This window comes from Palaemon carinicauda, chromosome 12 (assembly GCF_036898095.1).
Source record: "Palaemon carinicauda isolate YSFRI2023 chromosome 12, ASM3689809v2, whole genome shotgun sequence".
In the NCBI taxonomy this organism is placed as follows: Eukaryota; Metazoa; Arthropoda; class Malacostraca; order Decapoda; family Palaemonidae; genus Palaemon; species Palaemon carinicauda.
Genome location: NC_090736.1, coordinates 5,367,704 through 5,395,304, shown reverse-complemented (window position 1 = coordinate 5,395,304; position 27,601 = coordinate 5,367,704). Strand labels below are relative to the sequence as shown.

Genomic DNA, 27,601 nt, shown 5'->3' with positions numbered 1-27,601 from the left:
GATAAATTTTGCACATATATATGTTTTCATATCCAAATAAGCCATATATTATACTACTCTTAATATCTGAATTCTATCTATACCTCTGGATCAGAGGCAGAGAATCCAGATATTAAGTGGAGTATAAAATATGACTTATTTTAATATACTGTACACACACACACACACACATATATATATATATATATATATATATATATATATATATATATATGTATATATGTATATATATATATATATGTATTCTTGGCCTGACCAAATATTTTAAAGAGATCGAACCAGGTGTGCTTTAAAAATTATCAGAAAACCTTTCTCAAGTAAAATTTAGCTTTTGATCGAGTTTTATATTCATTAACATTGATGATGATAATGATGATGATGATTAGTAGTAGTAGTAGTAGTAGATAATGAAGATTATTATTATTGATAATGTTCATGATTATTTTTGTAATGCTAATAAAATCATCTTTATTGATATCATTATCACTATACATATTATCACTCTTTGGATATATTGTAATACCCAAACTTTTCTAACATAAAATCAACTATCTTTCAGGAAACAAAACTAAGTATAAAATAAACTATACGAATAAAACCACAAAAATAACTATTATAACAAATACAACTATGCGAAAGAATACTCGCGCTTACAGTGCACCCCACGACGTGCGGTGACAGCCCTAACCCTACGCGGGATAATGATGAGAGAGAGAGAGAGAGAGAGAGAGAGAGAGAGAGAGAGAGAGAGAGAGAGAGAGAGAGAGAAATACTCTGGTATGTATACATTACTCTTTAGAAGGCACACAGTTATAACAACTAATACGATACGCGGGATAATGATATATATATATATATATATATATATATATATATATATATATATATATATATATATATATATAGAGAGAGAGAGAGAGAGAGAGAGAGAGAGAGAAATACTCTGGTATGTATACATTACTCTTTAGAAGGCACACAGTTATAACAACTAATACGATACGCGGGATAATGATATATATATATATATATATATATATATATATATATATATATATAGAGAGAGAGAGAGAGAGAGAGAGAGAGAGAGAGAGAGAGAGAGAGAGAAATACTCTGGTATGTATACATTACTCTTTAGAAGGCACACAGTTATAACAACTAATACGATACGCGGGATAATGATATATATATATATATATATATATAGAGAGAGAGAGAGAGAGAGAGAGAGAGAGAGAGAGAGAGAGAGAGAGAGAGAGAGAAATACTCTGGTATGTATACATTACTCTTTAGAAGGCACACAGTTATAACAACTAATACGATACGCGGGATAATGATATATATATATATATATATAGAGAGAGAGAGAGAGAGAGAGAGAGAGAGAGAGAGAGAGAGAGAGAGAGAGAGAGAGAGAAAGAGAGAAATACTCTGGTATGTATACATTACGCTTTAGAAGGCACACAGTCATAACAACTAATACGAATGAAACCTTTGAGAAGAGAATTTTCGACTTCGAAGCGAAAGGCAATAAGTACTGACGCCATATGTATTGGACGACTAATATTATTATTATTATTACTATCCAAGCTACAACCCTAGTTGGAAAAGCAAGATGCTATAAGCCCAGGGGCTCCAACAGGGAAAAATAGCCCAGTGAGGAAAGGAAATAAGGAAATAAATAAATGAAGATAACAAATTAACAATAAATCATTCTAAAATAAGTAACAACGTCAAAACAGACATGTCATATATAAACTATTAACAGCATCAAAAACAGATATGTCATAAATAAACTATAAAAAGACTCATGTCCGCCTGGTCAACAAAAAAGCATTTGCTCCAACTTTGAACTTTTGAAGTTCTACTGATTCAACCACCCGATTAGGAAGATCATTCCACAACTTGGTAACAGCTGGAATAAAACTTCTAGAGTACTACGTAGTATTGAGCCTCGTGATGGAGAAGGCCTGGCTATTAGAATTAACTGCCTGCCTAGTATTACGAACAGGATAGAATTGTCCATTCGGTTAACCATTCCCCCTTGCTGGCGTCATGCAGTATGAATTTAAACCTTACAGAAGCAGCAAAACGTGATGAATACCATAAAATCCAGTGGACGAGGACGTGACTTTTGATAGAGAAGGAAAACTTGACTGCAGGGTTGCCAGGTTTTCTGAATGAGAAAAGGCCAACTTCTAATCAACAGGAGATTTAAAAGGCCAAACATTAGTAGAAAAGGCCAAATATATAGTATTTAAGGACCACCTTTTCTTTCATGATGTTACTAAAGGCAAAGCAATCTAAAAAAAGCCAAATTTCAGGGGGTTTTTTGGCCTGAAAAAGGCCAACCTGGCAACCCTGCTTGACTGACTTGCAATAAAAGATAAAAAAAAAAAGGTTAAATATATTTGAATGTTTGAAGGTTTGTTTAATTAATTTCTTTGTGTATTTATGTTCTATTCAGTTAATGCAAATAGATGTCTAAGTGGCAATACGATTATTTTAGAACAGATAGAAAATCGAGCCAGAAGACCCAAGCTGTCTTGGGTAGGGCCATAGCCTCTCTACCATGGTCTTTCACTGTCTTGGGTAGGAGTTCTCTTGCTTGAGGATACACTCGGGTACACTAGTCTATCTCATTTCTATTCCTCTTGTTTTTTCTAAAGCTTTTATAGTTTATATACAAAATACTTATTTAAATATTGTTAATATTCTTAAAATATCTATAATAATTGTTAATTACTTTTCTTGTAGTTTCCTTATTTCCTTTCCTCACAGGGCTATTTCTCCCTGTTGGAGCCCTCGGGCTTATAGTATTATGCTTTTTCAACTAGGGTTGTAGCTTAGCAAGTAATAATAATAATAATAATAATAATAATAATAATAATAAAATGGAAATTCAGACATAAAAACGTCAACATATGTTGTCAAACAAGACCGAATGGATGACAGACAGTTGATCAAAGACACTAAAAACACCTACTTGATGTGTATTAATGAACATGCAAAATCTCTCCCTTAATATGTCCTGAAATTGTGTTAAATCTAAGTAGCCTACTTGCAACACGCAATACAGACATTATACTATATTTGTGACGTACTGTCATGACAAAAACTTAATTACGACCTTTGTCATTTGGGAAAATAAATGACTCAGATTTCAACAATAAAAGAATTCGATTAGTGGATCAGGCCTTTACATATTTACACAGAAATATGAATTGATTGTTATTCCTTATATCGTTTATTTAACTCGTTATATTTCCCAACTGGGCTATTTTACCCTGTTGGAGCCATTGTGCTTATAGCATCTTGCTTTTCCAACTAGGGTTGTGGCTTGGCTAGTAGTAATAATAATAATAATAATAATAATAATATTTTCACAAACATTTTCGTTTTGATACTGACATCAATGGATTCAACAATGACATCACCAATAAGACCAGTGTCTAATTTTCAATCAAATCTTTTCATTCTTCCACCTAAGGCTGAAATACATTTTCTATGCTCAGCACGTGTCAGCTGTCTGAATTTCTATTCACAAGTGTTTATATATATTATATATATATATATATATATATATATATATATATATATATATATATATATATATATGGAAAATTGCTACGACTCCTGTGATTTCGTCATTTGAAACAATCAACTATGAATGTATTAGTATAGAAGATTAATCATTCCCCAGTACCATATGAGAGAGAGAGAGAGAGAGAGAGAGAGAGAGAGAGAGAGAGAGAGAGAGAGAGAGAGAGAAACAAACTGTTTGGGATAATTTGATTACATCTGGTACATTTCTTCTTCAACTCCACAAACCCAACCAGTATTTAAATATCCAAGAACTTCAGGACTTTAATAAGATAATGTTTACATATAACCATTGCCATTATTAGCCAAACGCTTAATAGTTCTTTTAAAATTCTTACATTTGATCTTTGGACCAATATCTAGCCCCGTGTCGTTTAAGAACCTGGTTGGCCATTTCATAAATCTGAACACATTTTCCATTCATACTCAGATCGTCCCAAACCATGAGAAGTTTTGCTCCTGTGAACAAATTATGAAATATTAAGCATATGAAATTAGTACATTTGTTTTCCCTTGAGATTGTTATTGATTCATATCAAATTTTATTAACTTTTTCCTAGCGTTTGTATATATTGTTCTTTACTTCACTGTTTCTTAGGCATACTGGACTTTTTTTTTTTTTTGTATAACTATTATTGCTTGCTAAGCTACAACACTAGTTGGAAAAGTAGGATATGCTATAAGCTCAGGGATTCCAACAGGGAGAAAAGCCCAGTGAGGAAAGGAAATAAGGAAAAACTATAAGAAGTTTAAGAACGATAACATCATTAAGATGAATATTTCATAGATTAACTAGAAAAACTTGAAAATAACAAGAGGATAAACTCTTCAAAATAACAAGAAGAAGAGGAATAAGATAGAATAATGTGCCCTAGTGGACCCTCAAGCAAGAGAACTCTAAGCAAAGACAGTGGAAGACCATGGAACAGAGGCTATGGCACTACCCAAGACTAGAGAACAGTGGTTTGATTTTGGAGTGTTTTTATTTTTCATTTCATCTTCATTATATCTAAAAAAAAAAAATGTACAAATACAGTTCTATATACAAACACAAAATTGTCAACTGCCGCGACATTTACACAAATATTGTCATTACTAGCTAAGCTACAACTCTTGTTGGAAAAGCAGGATGGTATAAGCCCAAGGGCTCCAACAGAAAAAAACAGCCCAGTGAGGAAAGCAAATAAGGAAACCGTAGAATAGTGTGCTTGAGTGCATCGTCGAGCAATTGGATTCTAACCCAAGACAGAGAAAGACCATGGTACAGAGGCTATGGCACTACCCAAGACTAGAGAACAATAGTTTGATTTTGAAGTGACCTTATCCTAGAAGAGCTGCTTACCATATCAAAAGAGGAAAGTAGCCACTGGACAATTACAGTGCAATAGTTAACCCGTTGTTATCAGGTGGTTGAATCAGTAGAACTTCAAAAGTTCAAAGTTGGAGCAAATGCTTTTTTGTTGACCAGGCGGACATGAGTCTTTTTATAGTTTATTTATGACATATTTGTTATTGATGTTGTTAATAGTTTATATATGACATGTCTGTTTTGACGTTGTTACTGTTTTTAGAATGATTTATTGTTAATTTGTTCTCTTCATTTATTTATTTCCTTATTTCCTTTCCTCACTGGGCTATTTTTCCCTATTGGAGCCCCTGGGCTTATAGCATCCTGCTTTTCCAACTAGGGTTGTAGCTTGGATAGTAATAATAATAATAATAATATGAGATGAGGAAAGAGGAGAATGTGTATAGAATAGGTCAGACTATTCGGTGTATGTGTAGGCAAAGGAAAAATGAGCCGTCACATACACACCACCTCGCTACAGGCACCCGCCAAATCATTGACGACGTATACAAGGTTATTACTTTTTACACGTAGGCTATATCCAGAGCGACAGCATTGAAAGGACCTACGATCTGTTGTTTTAAAGCAAATATTCTCATTTACATATCACTTCTCTATTGATTTCAGTTGTACCACATTGTTGCACAGTTGTCATATACGTTCATTAAACATTCAAATTTCCATCAAGGCAATCATATTCACTACATCATTTCAACTTACTTTTTTTTTTCAACAGTTGAATATCTGCTGGTCTGTTGCTTTCAAAGGCAACAGCTATCACTTGTTAATGGGAGTTGCATATCTAAAAAATCACCAAAGCACCTCCTTGATTTATTCCAGCAAAGAGGAAGGGGGGCGACTTTAAAACATCATCAACAAATTTTCTAGGCATGACAACACATCAAAATTCAACCACGCCTCCGCGCATACAAGAGAATAATAACCTTTTTTCTAATGACTTGACACTTACACCGATAGAAATGTAGATATTGACACTTTTAATCCCCTCAAGATGTTATCCTCTCAGGGGGACCCACACGCGCATGGAGAGCGGCTCAAATGGCACAAGGCAACAACGGACCGAGACACACACCGGCATGCACACACCGAGGGCTATTGCCACACTGATGCCGCATCTGCTACTTAACCGCTAGCCAACCACCGCCCTCGAGCTGCCACCAACACCCCCCCCCCCTCTACCCCTCCCATCCTGCTCTTGCACAGATCGGGGTATAACCCACCCACCCCCCAAGCTACCCCCCAACCACAGGGACGATGCATCCTCATAAATGCACCTTGCAACCCTTTTGCTTGCCTCACAGTCATACCTGCGCGCAGGCACAAACTCTCCTCTTCAACACAACACATTCTCTCTCTCTCTCTCTCTTTCTCTCTCTCTCTCTCTCTCTCTCTCTCTCTCTGCCGCACGGTGCTTTCATCCATCTCTTTGTTCGGAACGTTGCAAATATAATAAAGCGTCCAAAATAAAAAGAGGCTAGTGGTTTAAATGAAAGCAAATCATTCTAACAGCGCCAACCCCCCCCCCACCCACCAGACCTATGTTAAAATGAAAACTGATGGAAATTTTGCCCAGTCAAAGTTCTTTTGTGTCGCATTCACATGAAAAAAAAAATGCGTAGTCGTCTTTGGTTTCTGTCTCCTTTGCATGTCGCATTCCAACACCTTGTCCAACACACGTGTCTGTTCTAACTTGTCATTGAAAGCGATCAGATAATGTGAGATTGATTTGTTTGTTTTATTAATCAACATTATTCCTTCCTTTTTTTTTACCAGCAATAATATATAATTTTAAAAACAAGATTATTTGTTTGTTTGCATTCAAACTCATAATTCATTTAATCACACGTCTTTTTTATAGTTTATATGTGAAATATCTGTTTTAATGTTTATGTCTTTAAAAGAATTTTACTTTTATTGTTCATTACTTCTTATATCGTTTGATTCCCCATTTCCTTTCCTCACTGGGCTAATTTTCCCTGTTGGAGCCCTTGGGCTTATAGCATCTTGCTTTTCCAACTGGGGTTGTAGCTTAGCTAGTAGTAGTAGCAGTAGTAGTAGTAATAATAATAATAATAATAATAATAATAATAATAATAATAATAATAACAATAACTAATAATAATAATAATAATGTACTTGAAATTTAGACATTAATAGTTGATAAGCAACTAAAAGTAAAATCAATATCTCCATTTTTTAATTACTCAAGACTCTTCCTGCCCTCAAAATAAAATTATTTCCTTTTTCTCACCAATCTGCTAAGCAACACCTACTTATAAACAAGCGAGATGTATATAGGTGAATGGATTCAAATACAGCTGGTTACTTCCAAATCTGTTGCATCGCGAGCATCACGAGCCCTTGGAATTATGGCATCTTGCTTTTCCAACTAGAGTTGTAGCTTACAGTTCTCTTGGTTGAGGGTACACTCGGGCACACTATTCTATCTAACTTCTCTTCCTGTTATTTTGTTAAAAGTTTTCATAGTTTATATAGGAAATATTTATTTTAATGTTACGGTGCTTAAAATACTTTATTCTTCCTTGTTTCCTTTCCTCACTGGACTATTTTCACTGTTGGGGCCCCTGGGCTAATAGCATCTTGTATTTCCAACTATAGGGTTGTAGTTTAGCAGGTAGTAATAATAATAATAATAAATAATAATAATTATTGTTATTATTATTAGCTAGTGGTGGTGATGATGATGATGATGATGATAATAATAATAATAATAACAATATTTGTAGGGGGCGGGGGTAGCTGGAATGTTATAGTGCGCACCAACGTAGTGTGGCCTGATACAAATATATCAAATACATTTTTTTCCAAGGGAAACGAAATTATCCAGGTTGGTTTTTTTTCCGAAAAGGAGGTTTTAAGGATAAAGAATACAAGAAAATACATTGCTTCAACAATCTTCCCTTTGCGAATGAGAGGGGCTATGGCACTACCCAAGAATAGAGAACAATGGTTTGATTTTAGTGTTTTTATTTTCAATTCATCTTCATTACATCTAAAATCATCACACATCTGTACAAATAGTTATAAAAAAAAAAAAAAAAAATTGTTTCCCATCACATATTGCAGCAAAATTAATTTTTTTTTTTTTTTTTTTTTTTTTTTTTTTGTATCTGACGAGACTGGCTAACTACATCTGAACAACAAATTTTACTGCAGAGGCAATAGCAAAATGGAATGTTTATTCAATTGAACTGATTTCGTTGTCAAAGGCTGCTTTGTGGGGGGGAGGGGTTGACCAGAAAAAAATGAATAATAAAAGTGAAAAGTGTTCTTTTAATTATACAGAAAACATGAAAAAAACTGAAAGAAAACTGAACTGACTTCGAAATGTAGATCCGCTGAAAGACTATATTTTTCTCTCCTTACAGATCACGAGAAGCGTCGATATAAAGAATAATATCAAGGTCAGGTTGCGATAGAACAAAGACATGCTCTTGCGCAACATACAAATAGAGGCTCAATACTACACAACATTCTAGAAGCTTTATTCCAGCTGTGATCAAGTTGTGGAATGATCTTCCTAATCGGGTGGTTGAATCGGTAGAACTTCAAAATTTTTTTGCGTTGAACAGGCTGACATACGTCTCTTTTTATAGTTAATATATGACATATCTGTATTGATGATGTTACTGTTCCTAAAATATATTTCAATTGTTCATACCTTACATAGTTTTTTTTCCCTCACTGAGCTATTTTTTCCTGTTGGAGCCTTTGGACTTGTCATCCGGCCTTTCAAACTAAGAATGTAGCTTCACCAATAATAATAATAATAATAATAATAATAATAATAATAATAATAATAATAATAATAATAATAATGGTTAACAATTCTGAGATTTACGCCACGTCTCTTACTTTTCAATACACCAACTGGCTACTTGGGATTATAACTTAGTGTAGCTACAACCCTAGTTAGAAAATCAAGATGCTAAAAGCCCAAGGGCTCCAACAGGGAAAGCAACCCAGTGAGGATATGAAAAAGAAATCACGAATATATGAGAAATAATTTTTAAAATAAGATCAGTAACAATGTTAAAATACACAATTATTATTATTATTATTATTATTATTATTATTATTATCATTATTATTATTATTATTATTAGCTAAGCTACAACCCTAGTTGGAAAAGCAAGATGCTAAAAGCCCAAGAGCTCCAACAGGGAAAAATAGCCCAATGAGGAAAGGAAATAAGGAAATAAACGATATGAGAAATAATGAACAATTAAAATACATTAAAAACCGTAACATCAACACAGATATTTCATATATAAACTATAAAAAGACCTATGTCAACCTGTTCAACATAAAAACATTTGCTGCAAGTTTGAACTTTTGAAGTTCTACCTATTCAACTACAAATGCTTGTATAAACTATGAAATGAGACTGATGTCAACTTGTTCAACAGAACTTTGGCAACAGGTGTGAATTGCTGACATTCCACCGATTCAACAGCCAAGTTAGGAATATAATTCCAGACTCTGGTAACAGCTGGAATAAAACTTCTAGAATGTTTTGTAGTTTTGGGACTTACGAAGGAGAAGACAAGACTGTTAGAATGAACTGCATAACTAGGATTAAGTACAGGATGGCAGTAATTCTAGATTTCTGATAGCATTGTAAACATTACACATGCTGCCTGAGCAAAGATCTGGCAGCATGTGATGCCCTTCTTACAATCTCCAATGCAGTACAGAAATCCCTTGATTGTGGTCAGGAAGTTCGTATGATTGGTCTTGATTTTAGTGCTGCCTTTGACCGTGTTAATCATGAGGCCCTTGTTTTCAAACTAAAACAGTTGGGAGTGGGTGGGTCATTTCTTAGCATTATTATTGATTTTTAAAGAAATAGATCTCAAAGAGTTCTATGTTGATGGGCACCATAGTGAGTATAGGAATGTGATATCCGGTGTTCCACAGGGTAGTGTTCCTAGCCCATTACTTTTCATACTATACACACATGACATGTGGTTTGGCCTAGAAAACAAGCTTGTTGCATATGCAGATGATGCTACTCTCTTTGCATCAATTCCATCCCCTGAATGTAGATCTGGGGTTGGTGAATCCCTTAATAGAGATTTAGCTAAAATTAGCACATGGTACAAATTATGGGGTATGCAGTTGAACCCTAACAAAACTCAAAGTATGATTGTAAGTAGGTCAAGGACAGTGGCTCCTCAATATCCGGATCTCAGTATTGATAATGTTTCTTTAAATTTGTATGACTTAAAATTTTAAGTGTGATTCTCGACAGCAAATTTACTTTTGAGAAACACATTAGGTCTGTGTCTTCTTCAATTGCACAAAAAAATGGCTTATTGAGAAAGTCTTACAAGATTTTCGGTGATCATTCTATTCTGAAGAAGTGTTTTAATTCTTTCATTCTACCTTGTTTTAAGTATTGTTCTCCTGTCTGGTGTGTTCAGCTGCTGATTCTCATAATTTGTTGGACAGAAACTTGCGGTCTATTAAATTTCTTATTCCTGATCTAGATATTAATCTTTGGCACCGTCGTTCAATTAGTTCATTATGCATGTTGCATAAGATTTTTCATAACTCTGACCATCCTTAACATTCAGATCTCCCTGGACAATTCTATCCTGTTTGTAATACTAGGCAGGCAGTTAATTCTAATAGCCATGATGAGGCTCAATACCACACAGTACTCTAGAAGTTTTATTCCAGCTGTTACCAAGTTGGGGAATGATCTTCCTAATCGGGTAGTTGAATCAGTAGAACTTCAAAAGTTCAAAGTTGGAGCAAATGTTTTCATGTTGACCAGGCTGACACGAGTCTTTTTATAGTTTATATCTGTTTTTGACGTTGTTAATAGTTTATATAGGACACATCTGTTTTGACGTTGTTACTTTTTTTAGAATGATTTATTGTTAATTTATTCTCATCATTCATTTATTTCCTTTCCTCACTGAGCTATTTTTCCCTATTGGAGCCCTTGGGCTTATAGAATCTTGCTTTTGCAACTAGGGTTGTAGCTTGGCTAGTAATAATAATAATAATAATAAGTAATTCTAGCGGCTAAAACCACTGCTACATCTTTGGTTAAAAAGCCATTATAACGCTTACAACGTTCATAGAAGGTAAAACTGCTAGATGTTTGCTTAGACAGTCTCTATAGTCTATAACGTTTACAACACTTCCAGAAATAAATCTTCATCAATAAACTATTGAAACTTCAAAATACAGGACAGGAAATAACATACAATAGAGTGCCCGAGTGTACCCTCAAGCAAGAGAACTCTATCCCAAGAAAGTGGAACACAGGGGGATAAACAACATAGGTGACAACACATTCCCTTGGAGTACTAAACTGTTCACGGAAAATTAATTTCATAGGACTCCACTAATATAAACTTTGCACTTGCTATGCTTACGAACAGAAAATTAAATTTACAAACTCAAGAGGAACTTCATAATAAAGCAGGACTCTCTACTAAATTGGTCTGTGATATATCTCTTTTATGTGTATATGCTTCATTGCCCCTATAGAGATTTCATTAATAGTTCTATGAGCATTTCTTACACCATAGCGACTCCCTGATTTCAAAGCTGTCAGCCTCATCTGCTTTCCTGTATAAACATTCTCTCGTTATTCCTGGTTTTTCTTTTGACCTCACTACCAATACGGAAATACTTAGCATGCTTTACCTTGTAATTTTCATTACGTCATCAAAGCTTTCAACAATCAATTTCTGCATTTGTCACCTTTTTTTATATTATCGCAAGTATAATTTGATTATAATTTGATATCCATGGTTTTCTCCTTGCAACTGCGTGTCCCAAGCCTTCCCTACCAACTGACTGATATATGTACTTAATATCACGCTTCGTCTCCTAAAGTCTCTAAGACTGCAAATCGATTCCTACATTCAATTGCAAAGGTTTCTCTGTGCTCATCTTTTAGAAGCTTAGTTGTATCACACCTAGGTATCCTATCTACATTTCTGATGGGTGCTTTCAGTTCTATTTTCAGTGTGGCAAAAGAAGATAGTGATCGCTACCAATATCAGCACCTCTATACCTTCTCACATTTCTCAGAGAACTATTTTTCTCTTTACTAACGGCTTCTATTTGATTTTTTTTGTAATTGCCACATGGTGAAGTCCATGTATATGTGTTATTGCTCTTGTACTGAAAAAATAGATAGTACTTCCAATGACAAGACATGCTGGAAGAGAGTACCTCCAATAACACATACACAAAAAAACTCTCTTAAATAAGTAAACTAGGCTCGTTTTTTTTTTTTTTTTTTTTTTTTTTTTTTTTTTTTTTTTTTTTTTTTTTTTTTTTTTTTGGTCGACAGTAACACAGATTTAATATTAGAAAATCACATTCAGATATTTACGGACACCTGTATCGATTTGATTTTATACATGTAATGCCCCAGTACACCGGGGGGGGGGAGAGGAAGAGGGGATAGTGTAGATTCGTGATTGGATGTGAAGCAACACCCCTTTAATTAGCCATACAAACCGACGCCATTACATACTACGGGGGACACTTGTAACGTATTGGTTCCTTTGAAAGGGATTCCGAAACTCCATAAACATCCCATTTACTTAATCACAAGTGTCGCAAAGCTGCCTAGCAAATGAGATACATCAAAGTTCAAATGTGACATGACGTACATCTCTCTAAATTACACGATTACACACAGACGGGAGCTGTGGAAACCTTAAGTGTCTCGTTTAGGAATCTTATCTTCCATCATAAGATCTATAATTTTCCGTCTATCATTCAAGTCTCCCTCTACCCTCTGCACCTTCTTAAGATATTGAACAATTTTCGGTATTGGTCATTAAAAATAAACAAAATTAAAAAGTTAAATAGAAAAAAAACCATTGCCGTAACATAATCTTTAACATCGCTCAATAAATTCTCAGAAAGTCTTCAGCTTTTTTAATGTATGTCTGCCCTGAATGCAGTGCTGGCTTGTTATGGGGAAATATGTATTTTTTAGTCTGTAGATGTTTTTCAACAGTTTATATGCCCTGAATAAGTTGCTGGTTGATCATGGGAAAATAGAAATTATGGAGGTATTTTCCAAGAGTATAATTAATTTCAAATCCACATTCGTGTGCATGATGCTAGTCTTAAGAAACTAAGCTAATTGTGACAGGTATCATATTAGATATTTCAACAGTTAATCAAGAGAAAGAAGCACTATTTTCACTGTTAATCGAGGGAAGGAAGCACTTTTAACAGTTAATCAAGGAAAGGAAGCACTATTTTAACAGTTAATCGGGGGAAGGAAGCACTATTTCAACAGTTAATCAAGGGAATGAAGCACTATTTCAACAGTTAATCAAGGGAATGAAGCACTATTTCAACAGTTAATCAAGGGAATGAAGCACTATTTCAACAGTTAATCAAGGGAATGAAGCACTATTTCAACAGTTAATCAAGGGAATGAAGCACTATTTCAACAGTTAATCAAGGGAATGAAGCACTATTTCAACAGTTAATCAAGGGAATGAAGCACTATTTCAACAGTTAATCAAGGGAAGGAATCACGATTTCAACAGTTAATCAAGGGAATGAAGCACTATTTCAACAGTTAATCAAGGGAATGAAGCACTATTTCAACAGTTAATCAAGGGAATGAAGCACGATTTCAACAGTTAATCAAGGGAATGAAGCACGATTTCAACAGTTAATCAAGGGAATGAAGCACGATTTCAACAGTTAATCAGGGGATTGAAGCACTATTTCAACAGTTAATCAAGGGAAGGAATCACGATTTCAACAGTTAATCAAGGGAAGGAAGCACTATTTCAACAGTTAATCAAGGGAAGGAAGCACTTGTCAACTTTCTGGTAAAGATTATATAACAGCACGTGACACCAAGAACCATAATAAAGAAATGCTCCACATATTTATATCTTATGATATAAATGAATAAAATTACGATTAATGCATAATAGTACGAGTAATTAAATGCAAAACCAACAGTTGAATTATTCTATGCTGAACATCTTTCATGGATAATACGACGAGTAAATTAAATACAAAAACAACAATGGACCTATTCTAAGCTGAACATCTTTAACATACACTATCATGAGATGCTTTTAGATAAATGATAAAAGCTGCCTTATTTTGCGTAAATTACCAATGTGTTGATGGACATATTCCTGTGTACATATCTTTCAATAAACTAACACAGTATTATACACGTATTTTAGGTGTATAATTCTGACAAGAACTGTTTATTATTATTATCATTACTATCATTATTACTTGCTAAGCTACAACCCTAGTTTAAAAAGTAGGGTGCTATAAGCCCAGGGGCTCCAACACGGAAAATCGCCCAGTGAAGGAAGGAAAATAAAATATTTTAGGAACAGTAAATGTTGTTACTGTTCTTAAAATATTTTATTTTCCTTTCATCACTGGGCTATTTTCCCTGTTGGAGCCCATGGGCTATGAATACAGGATTATTTCCTTTAACACATTAGTAATTTACGCAAATAAGGTAGCTCTTTATCTTTTATCTAAAAGTATATCTCCTATATAAACTATAAAAAACTTTAACAAAACAAGAGGAAGAGAAATAAGATAGAATAATGTGCTCGAGTGTACCTTCAAGCAAGAGAACTCTAACCAAAGATGTTCTTGTCTGTACAGCTTATTATCTTTTATATAAAATTATATCACCTATATAAACTATAAAAACTTTAACAAAACAAGAGGAAGAGAAATAAGATAGAATAGTGTGCTCGAGTGTACCCTCAAGCAAGAGAACTCTAGCCCAAGATGTTCTCGTCTATTCAGCTTACAAAAATAACTTCTAATAATTGTAAAAAGCCGATATGATAATTGCTCCAAGATGATGGCATTTGAATTAGAAAACTGAATATTTTGTAACATATTGAGATTATGAACAACAAAAAAAAAAAAAAAAAAGACTCGCCTATTTTCTTACAAAAGCTATCTTGACAACTGCACGATTTGCGCAATACATCGTGGAAAGCTATGCATAAAACAGCTCACACCTTACCTTGTTATTGTGAATTTTCGGAGCCGGAATACTTTTCTTCTTTGTTGGGTGCTCAGTTTTGACTCTCTCCGGAAACGGATCGAGTCTGCGAGTGCCGGCCTTATCAGACGCCCGAACGCATCGCTGGAAAAAGAAAGGGACGAAAAGATATATTAATTATGATATCAGTCAATGAGTGTTAACTATGAACAAAAAATAAAGTCTAATTAGAAGAAAAACATATTCAACAAGAAAAAAATTAAAACGGGATAACATTCAAATAGATAAAAAATTCACCGAAAAACACATTTCAACCAGAAAAAAATTCAACTAGAAAAACATTTCAACTAAAAAAAAAATATTCAACTAAAAAAAATATTCAACTAGAAAAAATATTCAACAAAAAAAAAAAAAAAGATCCAACAAGAAACACTAAAAATATTCAAATCGAAAAAAATCCACTAGAAAAAATCAGCGAGAAAAAAAAACATTCAACTAGAAAAAAAATAACCAGAAAAAGTTTAAAAAAATATACATAGCATAATAACAACAAATGCCGTAAAACGATGATCATTTTCAAATTATCCAGATCTCCATCTCTCTATATACTTCCTTTACTTTCAAGACTTCCTCCTCGTGCCCATACCCTTCTCTGGATCTAGAGCCTATAAGGTCATTCAGTGCCTTAGCATTTAGGGTAAAACTCTCGAATTACAATGAGGGAAAAGTTAAGAGTTGGACAGCATCATGGATGGAAGTACAGAGGTAAACTAGAGGGGTACTCAGTAGATCGCAGACCTCCGCCGTGGCAACTTATTTCTCGACCTTTTGCTCGACCTTGACCTTGATCTTTGACCTCAACTTGTATTAATTGGCGTGGATTTTCATACACTCAAATATGAACTAAGTTTGGAGTCTGTGATAATGTCCAAACTTACGGCTGATCACGTGAATTGGACATTTTGCTGGACCGTGACCTTGACCTTTGACATTGACCTTCCAAAATTTAATAAATTCCAACTTTTTACATAACAGTTAATACCTGCAAGTTTCATTACTCTACTATTAAAAGTGTGGCCAGTAAGCTATTCATTACCACACACACAAACGGGGGGGGGGGGTTAAAACATAACCTCCTTCCAACTTCGTAGGGGGAGGTAACTAGATGGACATAAAACAAGCGCAGATAGAAGGCAAAGAAACGCATAAAACGCCCTACATAAGGCGCACTGACGACACTAGCCCCTACACGGATGCCCTTCTTTCCTTCACCGTTTTCTATATCATGCAATTCTGTGTTCCATTCATTTCTTTAAAAGTTTAAAGGATAGAAAATCTAGTAGCAATCTTTCTCATTTCTTTGTACAAGTGAAACTTTACCAAGAATTCTTCACTTTCTTTGGACTTTGAAAGATATTCTATAATTTTTTCGCGAATGTATTTCGAAATATATACTTAATCGTTTACTGTATAGAGTAATACGAAAGAGACACCCAATACTTTTCTCATTTTATTAAGAAAAAAAAAGTTTGAACTACTCAGACTTTCTTTCTAGCATCAGAAGATCACTTACACAGACGTTTATACATCACTTCCATCCCAATTATTATAAATATGAAACTATCAAAAAAATAGGGAAACCCTCTAAACTAATTTTCATTCAATACAACCATTGATATATAAATAAATCATATTACGCAATACGCAAGATCTGAACTCGTAGTACAGTGAACTGTATGAATGGATATATCATTTACCTAAAATAAAACCAATGTATAAAAGATGACCAAATGCAACAGGTTCTGACTGAGTAGAACTGCTTCGCAAGTTGTAAAATAAGATTCACTTTGAAGGTTTAAAGGCCACTTATGAATGGCAGAGGCAAGGGACAGGGACCTTGCCCTATCGAGCAGGACAATGCTCCAGAGACTAACCATATACCCCTCTCCATCCAAGCTAGGAGCAAGAAGGGCAGGCAATGGCTACTGATGACTCAGCAGATAGACCTCTAAGGCTCCCCCAAACTCCCCATCCTTAGCTCAAAAGGATAATGAGGTTGCAGCAACCAAAGCAAATAACGAGTTTGAGCATTCACCAGTCAAGGGACGTCATCACATCGGCTACATTAAAACAGTTAACATATTCTGCATTTCACTGACGTATCAAAATCACTTCAGAACAAACAACCAACAAACGAATGCACACACTATTTTTCATAAATATTTCTGGTTCAATCAATCAATAAAATGTTATATATCAAAAACACCATTTACTCTTCTAAAGTTTGGACTGAACTTTAACATTAGATTTCTTTTTATCTTAATTACTCTTAGATAAGAGAAACGGCAAAACACGTGAGGTTGCATCGATGTAAGCAAACAATAAAGTCGTTATTATGTTTAATTAATCTATATTATTGCCAATTGGGATATGGGTGAAAGGAACACACAAGTTCGCATTATGATTAATAAATATTATGAAAGTAATTTTTACACCATAAATATTTATTATGAATGTAATCTTAAAGCATAAATAAACATGAATTTAATTTTTACAGCATAAATATTTATCATGAATGCAATCTTAAAGCATAAATAAATATTATGAATGTAATTTTTACAGCATAAATATTTATTATGAATGTAATTTTTACAGCATAAATAAATATTATGAATGTAATCTTAAAGCATAAATAAATATTATGAATGTAATCTTCACAGCATAAATATTTATTATGAATGTAATTTTTACAGAGCATAAATAAATATTATGAATGTAATTTTTATAGCATAAATAAATATTATGAATGTAATTTTTATAGCATAAATAAATATTATGAATGTAATTTTTATAGCATAAATATATATTATGAATGTAATTTTTATAGCATAAATATATATTATGAATGTAATTTTTACAGCATAAATAAATATAAAAGTAATTTTTACAGCATAAATATCTATTATGAATATAATCTTAAAGCATAAATAAATATTATGAATGCAATTTTTACGGTATAAATAAATATTATGAAAGTCGTTCTTTACAGTATCTTATGATAAATAAATATTATTTAAGTCGTTTTTTACAGCATCTGATAAATATTATGAAAATAATTTTTACAGAATAAATAAATATTATGAAAGTAATTTTCTACAGTATCTCATTATGATAAATCAATATTATGAAAGCCGTTTTCTACAGTATCTCATTATGATAAATAAATATTATGAAAGTCGTGTTTACAGTACCTTATTATGATAAATATTATGAAAGCCGTTTTCTACAGTATCTCATTATGATAATAAATATTATGAAAGTCGTGTTTACAGTACCTTATTATGATAAATATTATGAAAGCCGTTTTCTACAGTATCTCATTATGATAAATAAATATTATGAAAGTCGTGTTTACAGTACCTTATTATGATAAATATTATGAAAGCCGTTTTCTACAGTATCTCATTATGATAATAAATATTATGAAAGTCGTGTTTACAGTACCTTATTATGATAAATATTATGAAAGCCGTTTTCTACAGTATCTTATTATGATTATGAAAGCCGTTTTCTACAGTATCTTATTATAAATATTATGAAAGCCGTTTTCTACAGTATCTTCTTATAAATAAATATCATGAAAATCCTTTTTATCTTATGAATGAATGAATATTATGAAAGTCGTTTTTAACAGTATTTTGTGAAACGAATCTCCTACTTACATAATACAACGATGAACTCTTAAGCTATTGATTATTTCCAACCTTTTAAAAAGTTCTCATAAACTTTGGAAGCATTCTTTGTTTCAAATTTATTATCGATCTCGAAATATAATTTCTATCAGATAATCAAGAGCCGGTTATCCACATTTTTAATGGTAAATCTTAATTTCCAAAATGCACATAGTAAAAAAAAAAATTTCAACAATTACTGTTCCTGGTCAAAATATTTATTAAATCGTAAATGCACATAGTAAAAAAAAATTTTCAACAATTACTTTTCCTGGTCAAAATATTTATTGTAAAAAAAAAATTTCATCAATTAGTTTTCCTGGTCAAAATATTTATCAAATCGTAAAGCAATTTTGATTTTACGATACTTATTTGGCAAATGCATAAATATTTTGGCCAACCAAACACCATTTTCAGCAAATGAGGTCTAGTCTAAAGATAAAAAAATATAGAATAGGAAATAATTTATCTATTGCTGTGCAATCATAACATCAATTTCTCCAATCGGTGCTTTGCAACTTGGCCGAGAAATGCATAATTCTTAAAAGGCATAAATGACTGACAACCGAACACTTTTCCCTCATCCAACTCATGAAAAAAAAATAAAAATTTAACCAAACACTTTTTCTCAACCATCTCAAGACACTAAGACGGAAAAAAAAATGACAAACTTAACACCCGTACACTTTCTCAACCAACTCCATGACACACACACACACACACACACACACACACACACAAAATAAAGAAAAAAATAAAAATTTAACCAAACACTTTTTCTCAACCATCTCAAGACACTAAGACGAAAAAAAAATGACAAACTTAACAACCGTACACTTTCTCAACCAACTCCATGACACACACACACACACGCACGCGCGTGCGCGCGCGAACACACGCACGCGCAAAATAAAAAAAACGGCAAACTCAACCACCATTTCAAAATGAAATTACCAATTAAATTTTAAAATAACAGAACTAGTCATAATTACAAAGGCACTCTCCAAGGATTAATCGAAAATCTTTAACTTGGCCTCTTTAAAATCATGGAAATACTTATAATCAAAAGAAAAAAATATAAAAATATACATTATGCCAACACGACATCAACCCAATGAGAAGAGCTTCTCAAATGAAAACACATGTAGTAAAGCTACGTTTCAAGGACTAATCAATGATCTTTAACTTGCCCTCTTTAAAACCATGGAAACACATTCAAATGGAAAAACTTATAAAAAATAAACATTAAGCCAACATGACACCAACACAACAAAGATTCTCAATTGAAAAACAAAAACAAAAACAAAAAAGTAATTTTATTATTGCTTCACATTTGCCCTCTTTAAAACCATGGAAACACATTCAAATGGAAAAACTTATAAAAAATAAACATTATGCCAACATGACACCAACAACAAAGAGATTCTCAATTGAAAAAAAAAAAAAAAAAAGTAATTTTATTATTGCTTCACATTTGCCCTCTTTAAAACCATGGAAACACATTCAAATGAAAAAAAAAATTATACAAATAAACATTATGCCAACATGACACCAACACAACAAAGATTCTCAATTGTAAAAAAAAAAAAAAAAGTAATTTTATTATTGCTTCACATTTGCCCTCTTTAAAACCATGGAAACACATTCAAATGGAAAAACTTATAAAAAATAAACATTATGCCAACATGACACCAACAACAAAGAGATTCTCAATTGAAAAAAAAAAAAAAGTAATTTTATTATTGCTTCACATTTGCCCTCTTTAAAACCATGGAAACACATTCAAATGGAAAAACTTATAAAAAATAAACATTATGCCAACATGACACCAACAACAAAGAGATTCTCAATTGAAAAAAAAAAAAAAAAAAAGTAATTTTATTATTGCTTCACATTTGCCCTCTTTAAAACCATGGAAACACATTCAAATGAAAAAAAAAATTATACAAATAAACATTATGCCAACATGACACCAACACAACAAAGATTCTCAATTGTAAAAAAAAAAAAAAAGTAATTTTATTATTGCTTCACATTTGCCCTCTTTAAAACCATGGAAACACATTCAAATGGAAAAACTTATAAAAAATAAACATTATGCCAACATGACACCAACAACAAAGAGATTCTCAATTGAAAAAAAAAAAAAGTAATTTTATTATTGCTTCACATTTGCCCTCTTTAAAACCATGGAAACACATTCAAATGACAAAAACTTATAAAAATAAACATTAAGCCAACATGACACCAACCCAACAAAGATTCTCAATTGAAAAAAAAAAAAAAAAAAAAAAAGTAATTTTATTATTGCTTCACATTTGCCCTCTTTAAAACCATGGAAACACATTCAAATGGAAAAACTTATAAAAATAAACATTAAGCCAACATGACACCAACCCAACAAAGATTCTCAATTGAAAAAAAAAAAAAAAAAAAAAAAAAGTAATTTTATTATTGCTTCACATTTGCCCTCTTTAAAACCATGGAAACACATTCAAATGGAAAAACTTATAAAAAATAAACATTATGCCAACATGACACCAACCCAACAAAGATTCTCAATTGAAAAAAAAAAAAAAAAAAAAAAAAAAGTAATTTTATTATTGCTTCACATTTGCCCTCTTTAAAACCATGGAAACACATTCAAATGACAAAAACTTATAAAAATAAACATTAAGCCAACATGACACCAACCCAACTAAGAGATTCTCAATTGAAAAAAAAATAAGTAATTTAATTATTGGTTCACATGCCAATGTACTTGTCTTACATATAATGCCAGTAAAGTTACACTGAAAACTAAAAAAAAAATCTCCTTGGCAAGTTCATTTACCAAAGTTCTGATTGAATAAAGTAATTTAATCATTGCTTCACATGCCAATGTCTTACATATAATGCCAATAAAGTTACACTGAAAACTAAAAAAAAATCTCCTTGGCAAGTTCATTTACCAAAGTTCTGATTGACACGTCAGTGTTTAATACTCTTAAGTATTCACAGATCACCAACTTGATAGACTAACTTCTATAAATAGAGAGAATATTAACATGAGGTTCATGTCATTAAATTATAAAAGTTGGAACCAATCTCGCCTTTCGACATCTTTTTTTTTTCATTTAGACGTTAATGAGCGTTTCGTGTTTTCCTATACGAATGAAAAGTGCCATAAATAAATGTATATGTGAGTGGATCTATCTAAAGATTTATCATTCGTTCAAACACTTGTTGGGGTTATAAAATGAGAAGCCGCAGTCCATGTATTTTGGGTACTGAGGGGGGAGAAGATTAGAAATGTTTGAGACGAACAGATTAATATTATTATTATTATTATTGTTATTATTATTATTATTATTATTATTATTATTATTATTATTATTATTATTATTATTATTACTTGTTAAGTTACAACTCTAGTTAGGAAAGCAGGATGCTATAAGCCCAAGGGCTCCAACAGGGAAATAGCCTAGTAAAAAAGGAAATAAGGAAACTAAGAGAGGCGTAATTACTAGCATTAAAATACCTATTTCATTTATAAACTATAAAAACTTGAAAAAAAGGAAGAGAAATAAGATAGAACAATGTGCCTAAGTGTACCCTCAAGCGAGAGAACTCTACCCAAAAGACAGTGTAAGACCATGGCACTATCCAAGATCAGAGAACAATGGTTTGATTTTGGAGTGTCCTCCTCCTAGAAGAGCTGCTTACCATAGCTAAAGAGTCTCTTCTAACCTTGCCAAGAGGAGAGCAGCCACTGACAATTTACATTACAGTAGTTAACCCTTTGAGCGAGGAAGAAGTATGTGTAAAAATTGGTAATAAACGGAAACTCAATACAAAAAATGAGAAATGAATGCCAATAAGGATAATAGTTGATGAAAGTGATATACAAAAACTGGAGGATGGAATAAGAAAATTCAAATAAATGAATAAGTGAAGTAATGCATGTTGAAGGGTGTCTGCAAAAAGGGTGGACGAGAAGAATGTCACGTCTAAAAAAGCTGAATATGCAATGCAATTAAGAAATATCTCATTAGGGAATCGAATGAAAATTCGGGGAGGGGGGAAATACCCGAATTATAAAGCATCATAAATTTTTGGGTATCCTTTCTATGGATTCTGAAGGACAGAAAGGAACCAAAACTTAAAAGACGCACAAAGGTGATATAGTTAGATTAGTTTACTTTAGATGGTATGTTCATGTAGAGAGAATGAAAAACAGTAAATTGGTGTCGAATCAAAAAGGCCAAAACACAAAAGGTGTGGGGGGAGCACGCCTGAATGAGAGCTTTCAAATAAGCCATTAATAACACATGGTTATATATTTCAACATACTGGGGAATAATATGAATATTAACTGCATTCAACGAAAGTCTACGGACATCGCCTCCGACATTTCATATGCTGACTGTACAGAAGATGGTGAAAAGTGCAATGTTGATCCAAAATCGTGATCTTGATCCGTAACACCTCCAAATTATCATGGTTTCTTCCGATGCATTCTATCCACTGTTAAAATTTAGTGAATATCCAAAGCGTCAATTTGTAGGGACGTAATGTTTAAAAATGTGAGAAATGCAATCAGGAGGCGTATCATCTTCAAAATTCAATGGGGGGTCGTCCATGACTTAAGATCTATCTGTGGTGAAAATTTCGTCAAAATCAGCGAGTAGATATGACTTAATCCTGTTCATAGACACAGATAAATCAATATATTAACCACCTTGAAATCATAACCTCCTTGGGGAGATAATAACTACAGTTTCTCTCTTTCTTGTTTTGTTATGATTTTTATAGTTTATATAGGAAATATTTATTTTAATGATGTTGCTATTCTTAAAATATTTTATATTTCCTTTTTTCCTTTCCTCACTGAGCTATTTTCCCTGTTGGGGCCCCTGGGCTAATAGCATCCTGCTTTTCCAACTAGGGTTGTAGCTTAGCAAGTAATAATAATAATAATAACGGATAAAACTAGACCCTCATTCTCCCATATATTTTCACTGAATCACAAAAATCATGAATATCCATTTGCCCCTAAATTTCAAATTAAGGACATGAAATCAATAGAGCGGACATCTGTTTTCGAGATTGCCAAGGTATTTCACAATCTATTGGACGGTATTATTATTATTATTACTTGCTAAGCTACAACCCTAGCTGGAAAAGCAAGATGCTATAAGCCCTGGGGCCCCATTATGCATTATACACATATACAGTATATATGTATATACATATGCATACGTATTATTATATACATATTTGTATGTATACACACATTTGTACACACAGAACAAAAGTAATTATCACTTGACACTTCGAAAATTCATCTTAAATAAATCGGGAAATGCTAATTCAAAATACCAAAAAATATATTGTTATTTTCCATCTAGAGAGAGAGAGAGAGAGAGAGAGAGAGAGAGAGAGAGAGAGAGAGAGAGAGAGAGAGAGAGAGAGAGAGAGAGAGAGAGAGAATCTTACATTTTCGATATATGAGTAAAATTCTTAAGTGAGAAGAAAATATACTTGAAGTCACGAATTTCGAAAAAAAAAAAAATCAAGTAAACTGCCATCAACCGGAATGAAAATAAACGATTCTCCAGTTATCTCAGTTCTTCACAAAAAGCAGATACGAACCACTTACAAATTAAAGCGATTTCTAAAGTTGCACAACGCCAAAAATAGAGTTCACCACTTATACGTAACGTTATAGGCCACATTCTCAAAATAGATTCGAGCTATCAATAGCCAATCAATTCATCGTAATATCCTTCACGTAAGAGGGCAAAAAGAGCCACTGATTCTTCGACCTTAGCCTTTTCACTGCCATTGGTAACTTAGACAAATTTTGAAAAAGGGAAATATCTTTTTAAAATAACCCAAAATTAAGTAAATTGGCACACATTGGAAAGGGCTTGATGATACCTTTTCAATAAATATCCACAAACAAGGATTTGCATGGTCTTAAAAGACTTTGCCAAATCAAAATATTTGTCGAGTTCACCACTGCCAGTGAAAAAGTTAACCTAAGAGAATACACATCACCTCGTCCTTCAACCTCTGGGCTGCAGGATGAACCACTTACCTATCAAACTGGGCGACTAATGTTAAGACAAGCTTTCCATAGCTACCATCAAGTTTACCTCTGTTAGGGAGTGGTAATTAGTATACCGGTGTAGGGGAAAGGGGACACAAGTATTTATTTCTGTCAAAATGTATAACGTAAAAACCTGAAAAACCCGATTAAGATCTTTAAACTTAGGCCCGACAAGGGAATCGTCATCCTAAGAGTAAACCCGCTTCAAATTTCTCTCTCTCTCTCTCTCTCTCTCTCTCTCTCTCTCTCTCTCTCTCTCTCTCTCAAGGAATCAGTCCTCGGAAGAAGTATCACGAAACTAGTCAGGACTTAATCATATATTTCCTATTTTCATTTTCCCTGTAGTTCTTTTACACACACACACTCTCTCTCTCTCTCTCTCTCTCTCTCTCTCTCTCTCTCTCTCTCTCTCTCTCTCTCTCTCTAAAAATAGCAAATACTTGGAATAGACGTCCAGTGGACACGGTAAACGAGTTCAAGAATAATTTAGAGATGATCATAAGAACTCTCCAAATACTTAAAACTAAATCGCTCTACGAAAGAACAAATGGTGTCTCCACGGATGGACTAAAAAGCCTTGGAGACATCCAAAATCCTTGTAACTCCTGGTTGGTCGGTCGGTCTCTCTCTCTCTCTCTCTCTCTCTCTCTCTCTCTCTCTCTCTCTCTCTCTCTCTCTCTCTCTCTCTCTCTCGATAAAGCTAAGGCAGTGAAGTCCCTATCTACATCGTTTGCGTTTATTGGTCTTTCCCCTTTGCAAATCTAAGTCGAGTACCCGCTGAGGGTACGTACTCAATTTCCGTCCTCATGCAGAGAGAGAGAGAGAGAGAGAGAGAGAGAGAGAGAGAGAGAGAGAGAGAGAGAGAGAAGCTTATCCCATTCATCCTGTAACACACATACCACACTTGACAGGACGATGTTGTATACAAAATGCATCATAATCTACAATAATGTATTTACACCAATAGTTTGGTTAATCTTTAGGTTTAAAAAAAAAAACATGATGGATGGTCATTTCATTATGTGTAGAAATATATATATATATATATATATATATATATATATATATATATATACATATATACATATATATATATATATGTATGTATGTATGTATATATATATATATATATATATATATATGTATGTATGTATGTATGTATATATATATATATATATATATATATATATATATATATATATATATATATATATATATATATATATACATATATATATATATATATATATATATATACATATATATATATATATATATATACATATATATATATATATATATATATATATACATATATATATATATATATATATATATATATATATATATAAATATATATTATATTCATTATTATGAGGTTTATATATGATATATGAAAAGGACGTTCTGCTAATAAGTAGAATTGATAACTAAAACATCAGACAATTGATAAGAAAAACATTACTCATAACCAAGATCTAATAATAATAATAATAATAATAATACCTTTAAAAATTCAGTAAAGAGAGAGCACATCAGGTGCTCTGTGAAGAAGGTAACATCAGTTAGACAGCTTGATAGAAGAAAGATTAAAAAGTGGGTGCAGGTAAGAACCAAAAAATTGCTACAAAAACCTTTCTATTGTCTAGTGCACCGTGTGATGGCGACACTGACTCTTCATGTCGAAAAATATTAAGACAAAAATCCACAATTATGTATCGTTGTAGATCTAAAAACAGGAGCTTTGGCATCTTCTTTTAAGTGCCTCCACGGTTGAAGAAGGACTTTGATTTAAGTGATAAAGCTCTTATTATTAAATATACAACGATATATGACTTTAGATTTCTAATGACGAACAACAACAACAACAACAACCACCTTTTTCTGAAATGCATCCATGCCTTGAAGAAGCACATAGGTTAAAGTGGTAAGGCTCCTATTATTAAATATACAATGATGTATGACAGATTTCTAATAACCAAAATAACAACAACAACCTCCTTTTTCTTAAATGCCTCTATGCCTTGAAGGTGCACATTGGTTAAAGTGGTAAGGCTCCTATTATCAAATATACAATGATATATGACAGATTTCTAATAACCAAAATAACAACAACAACCTCCTTTTTCTTAAATGCCTCTATGCCTTGAAGGTGCACATTGGTTAAAGTGGTAAGGCTCCTATTATCAAATATACAATGATATATGACAGATTTCTAATAACCAAAATAACAACAACAACAACCTCCTTTTTCTTAAATGCCTCTATGCCTTGAAGGTGCACATTGGTTAAAGTGGTAAGGCTCCTATTATCAAATATACAATGATATATGACAGATTTCTAATAACCAAAATAACAACAACAACAACCTCCTTTTTCTTAAATGCCTCTATGCCTTGAAGGTGCACATTGATTAAAGTGGTAAGGCTCCTATTATTAAATATACAATGATGTACGACAGATTTCTAATAACCAAAATAACAACAATAACAACAACAACAACAACAATAACAACAACAACCTCCTTTTTCTTAAATGCCTCTATGCCTTGAAGGTGCACATTGGTTAAAGTGGTAAGGCTCCTATTATTAAATATACAATGATGTACGACAGATTTCTAATAACCAAAATAACAACAACAACAACAACAACAACAACAACAACCACCTCCTTTTTCTTAAATGCCTCTATGCCTTGAAGGTGCACATTGGTTAAAGTGGTAAGGCTCCTATTATCAAATATACAATGATATATGACAGATTTCTAATAACCAAAATAACAACAACCAC

General features: G+C 32.8%; 1 protein-coding gene across 1 annotated transcript in view; it reads right to left on the bottom strand.

Annotated features, from left to right (window-relative positions):
- The window catches only part of LOC137651181 (autism susceptibility gene 2 protein-like), a 164,743-nt gene that overhangs the window by 68,914 nt on the left and 68,228 nt on the right, over positions 1-27,601 (bottom strand). Inside the window, exon 2 of the mRNA XM_068384332.1 lies at positions 15,009-15,131. Within this exon, the coding sequence (XP_068240433.1) occupies positions 15,009-15,131 (123 nt within the window). The remainder of the gene's footprint in view (positions 1-15,008; positions 15,132-27,601) is intronic.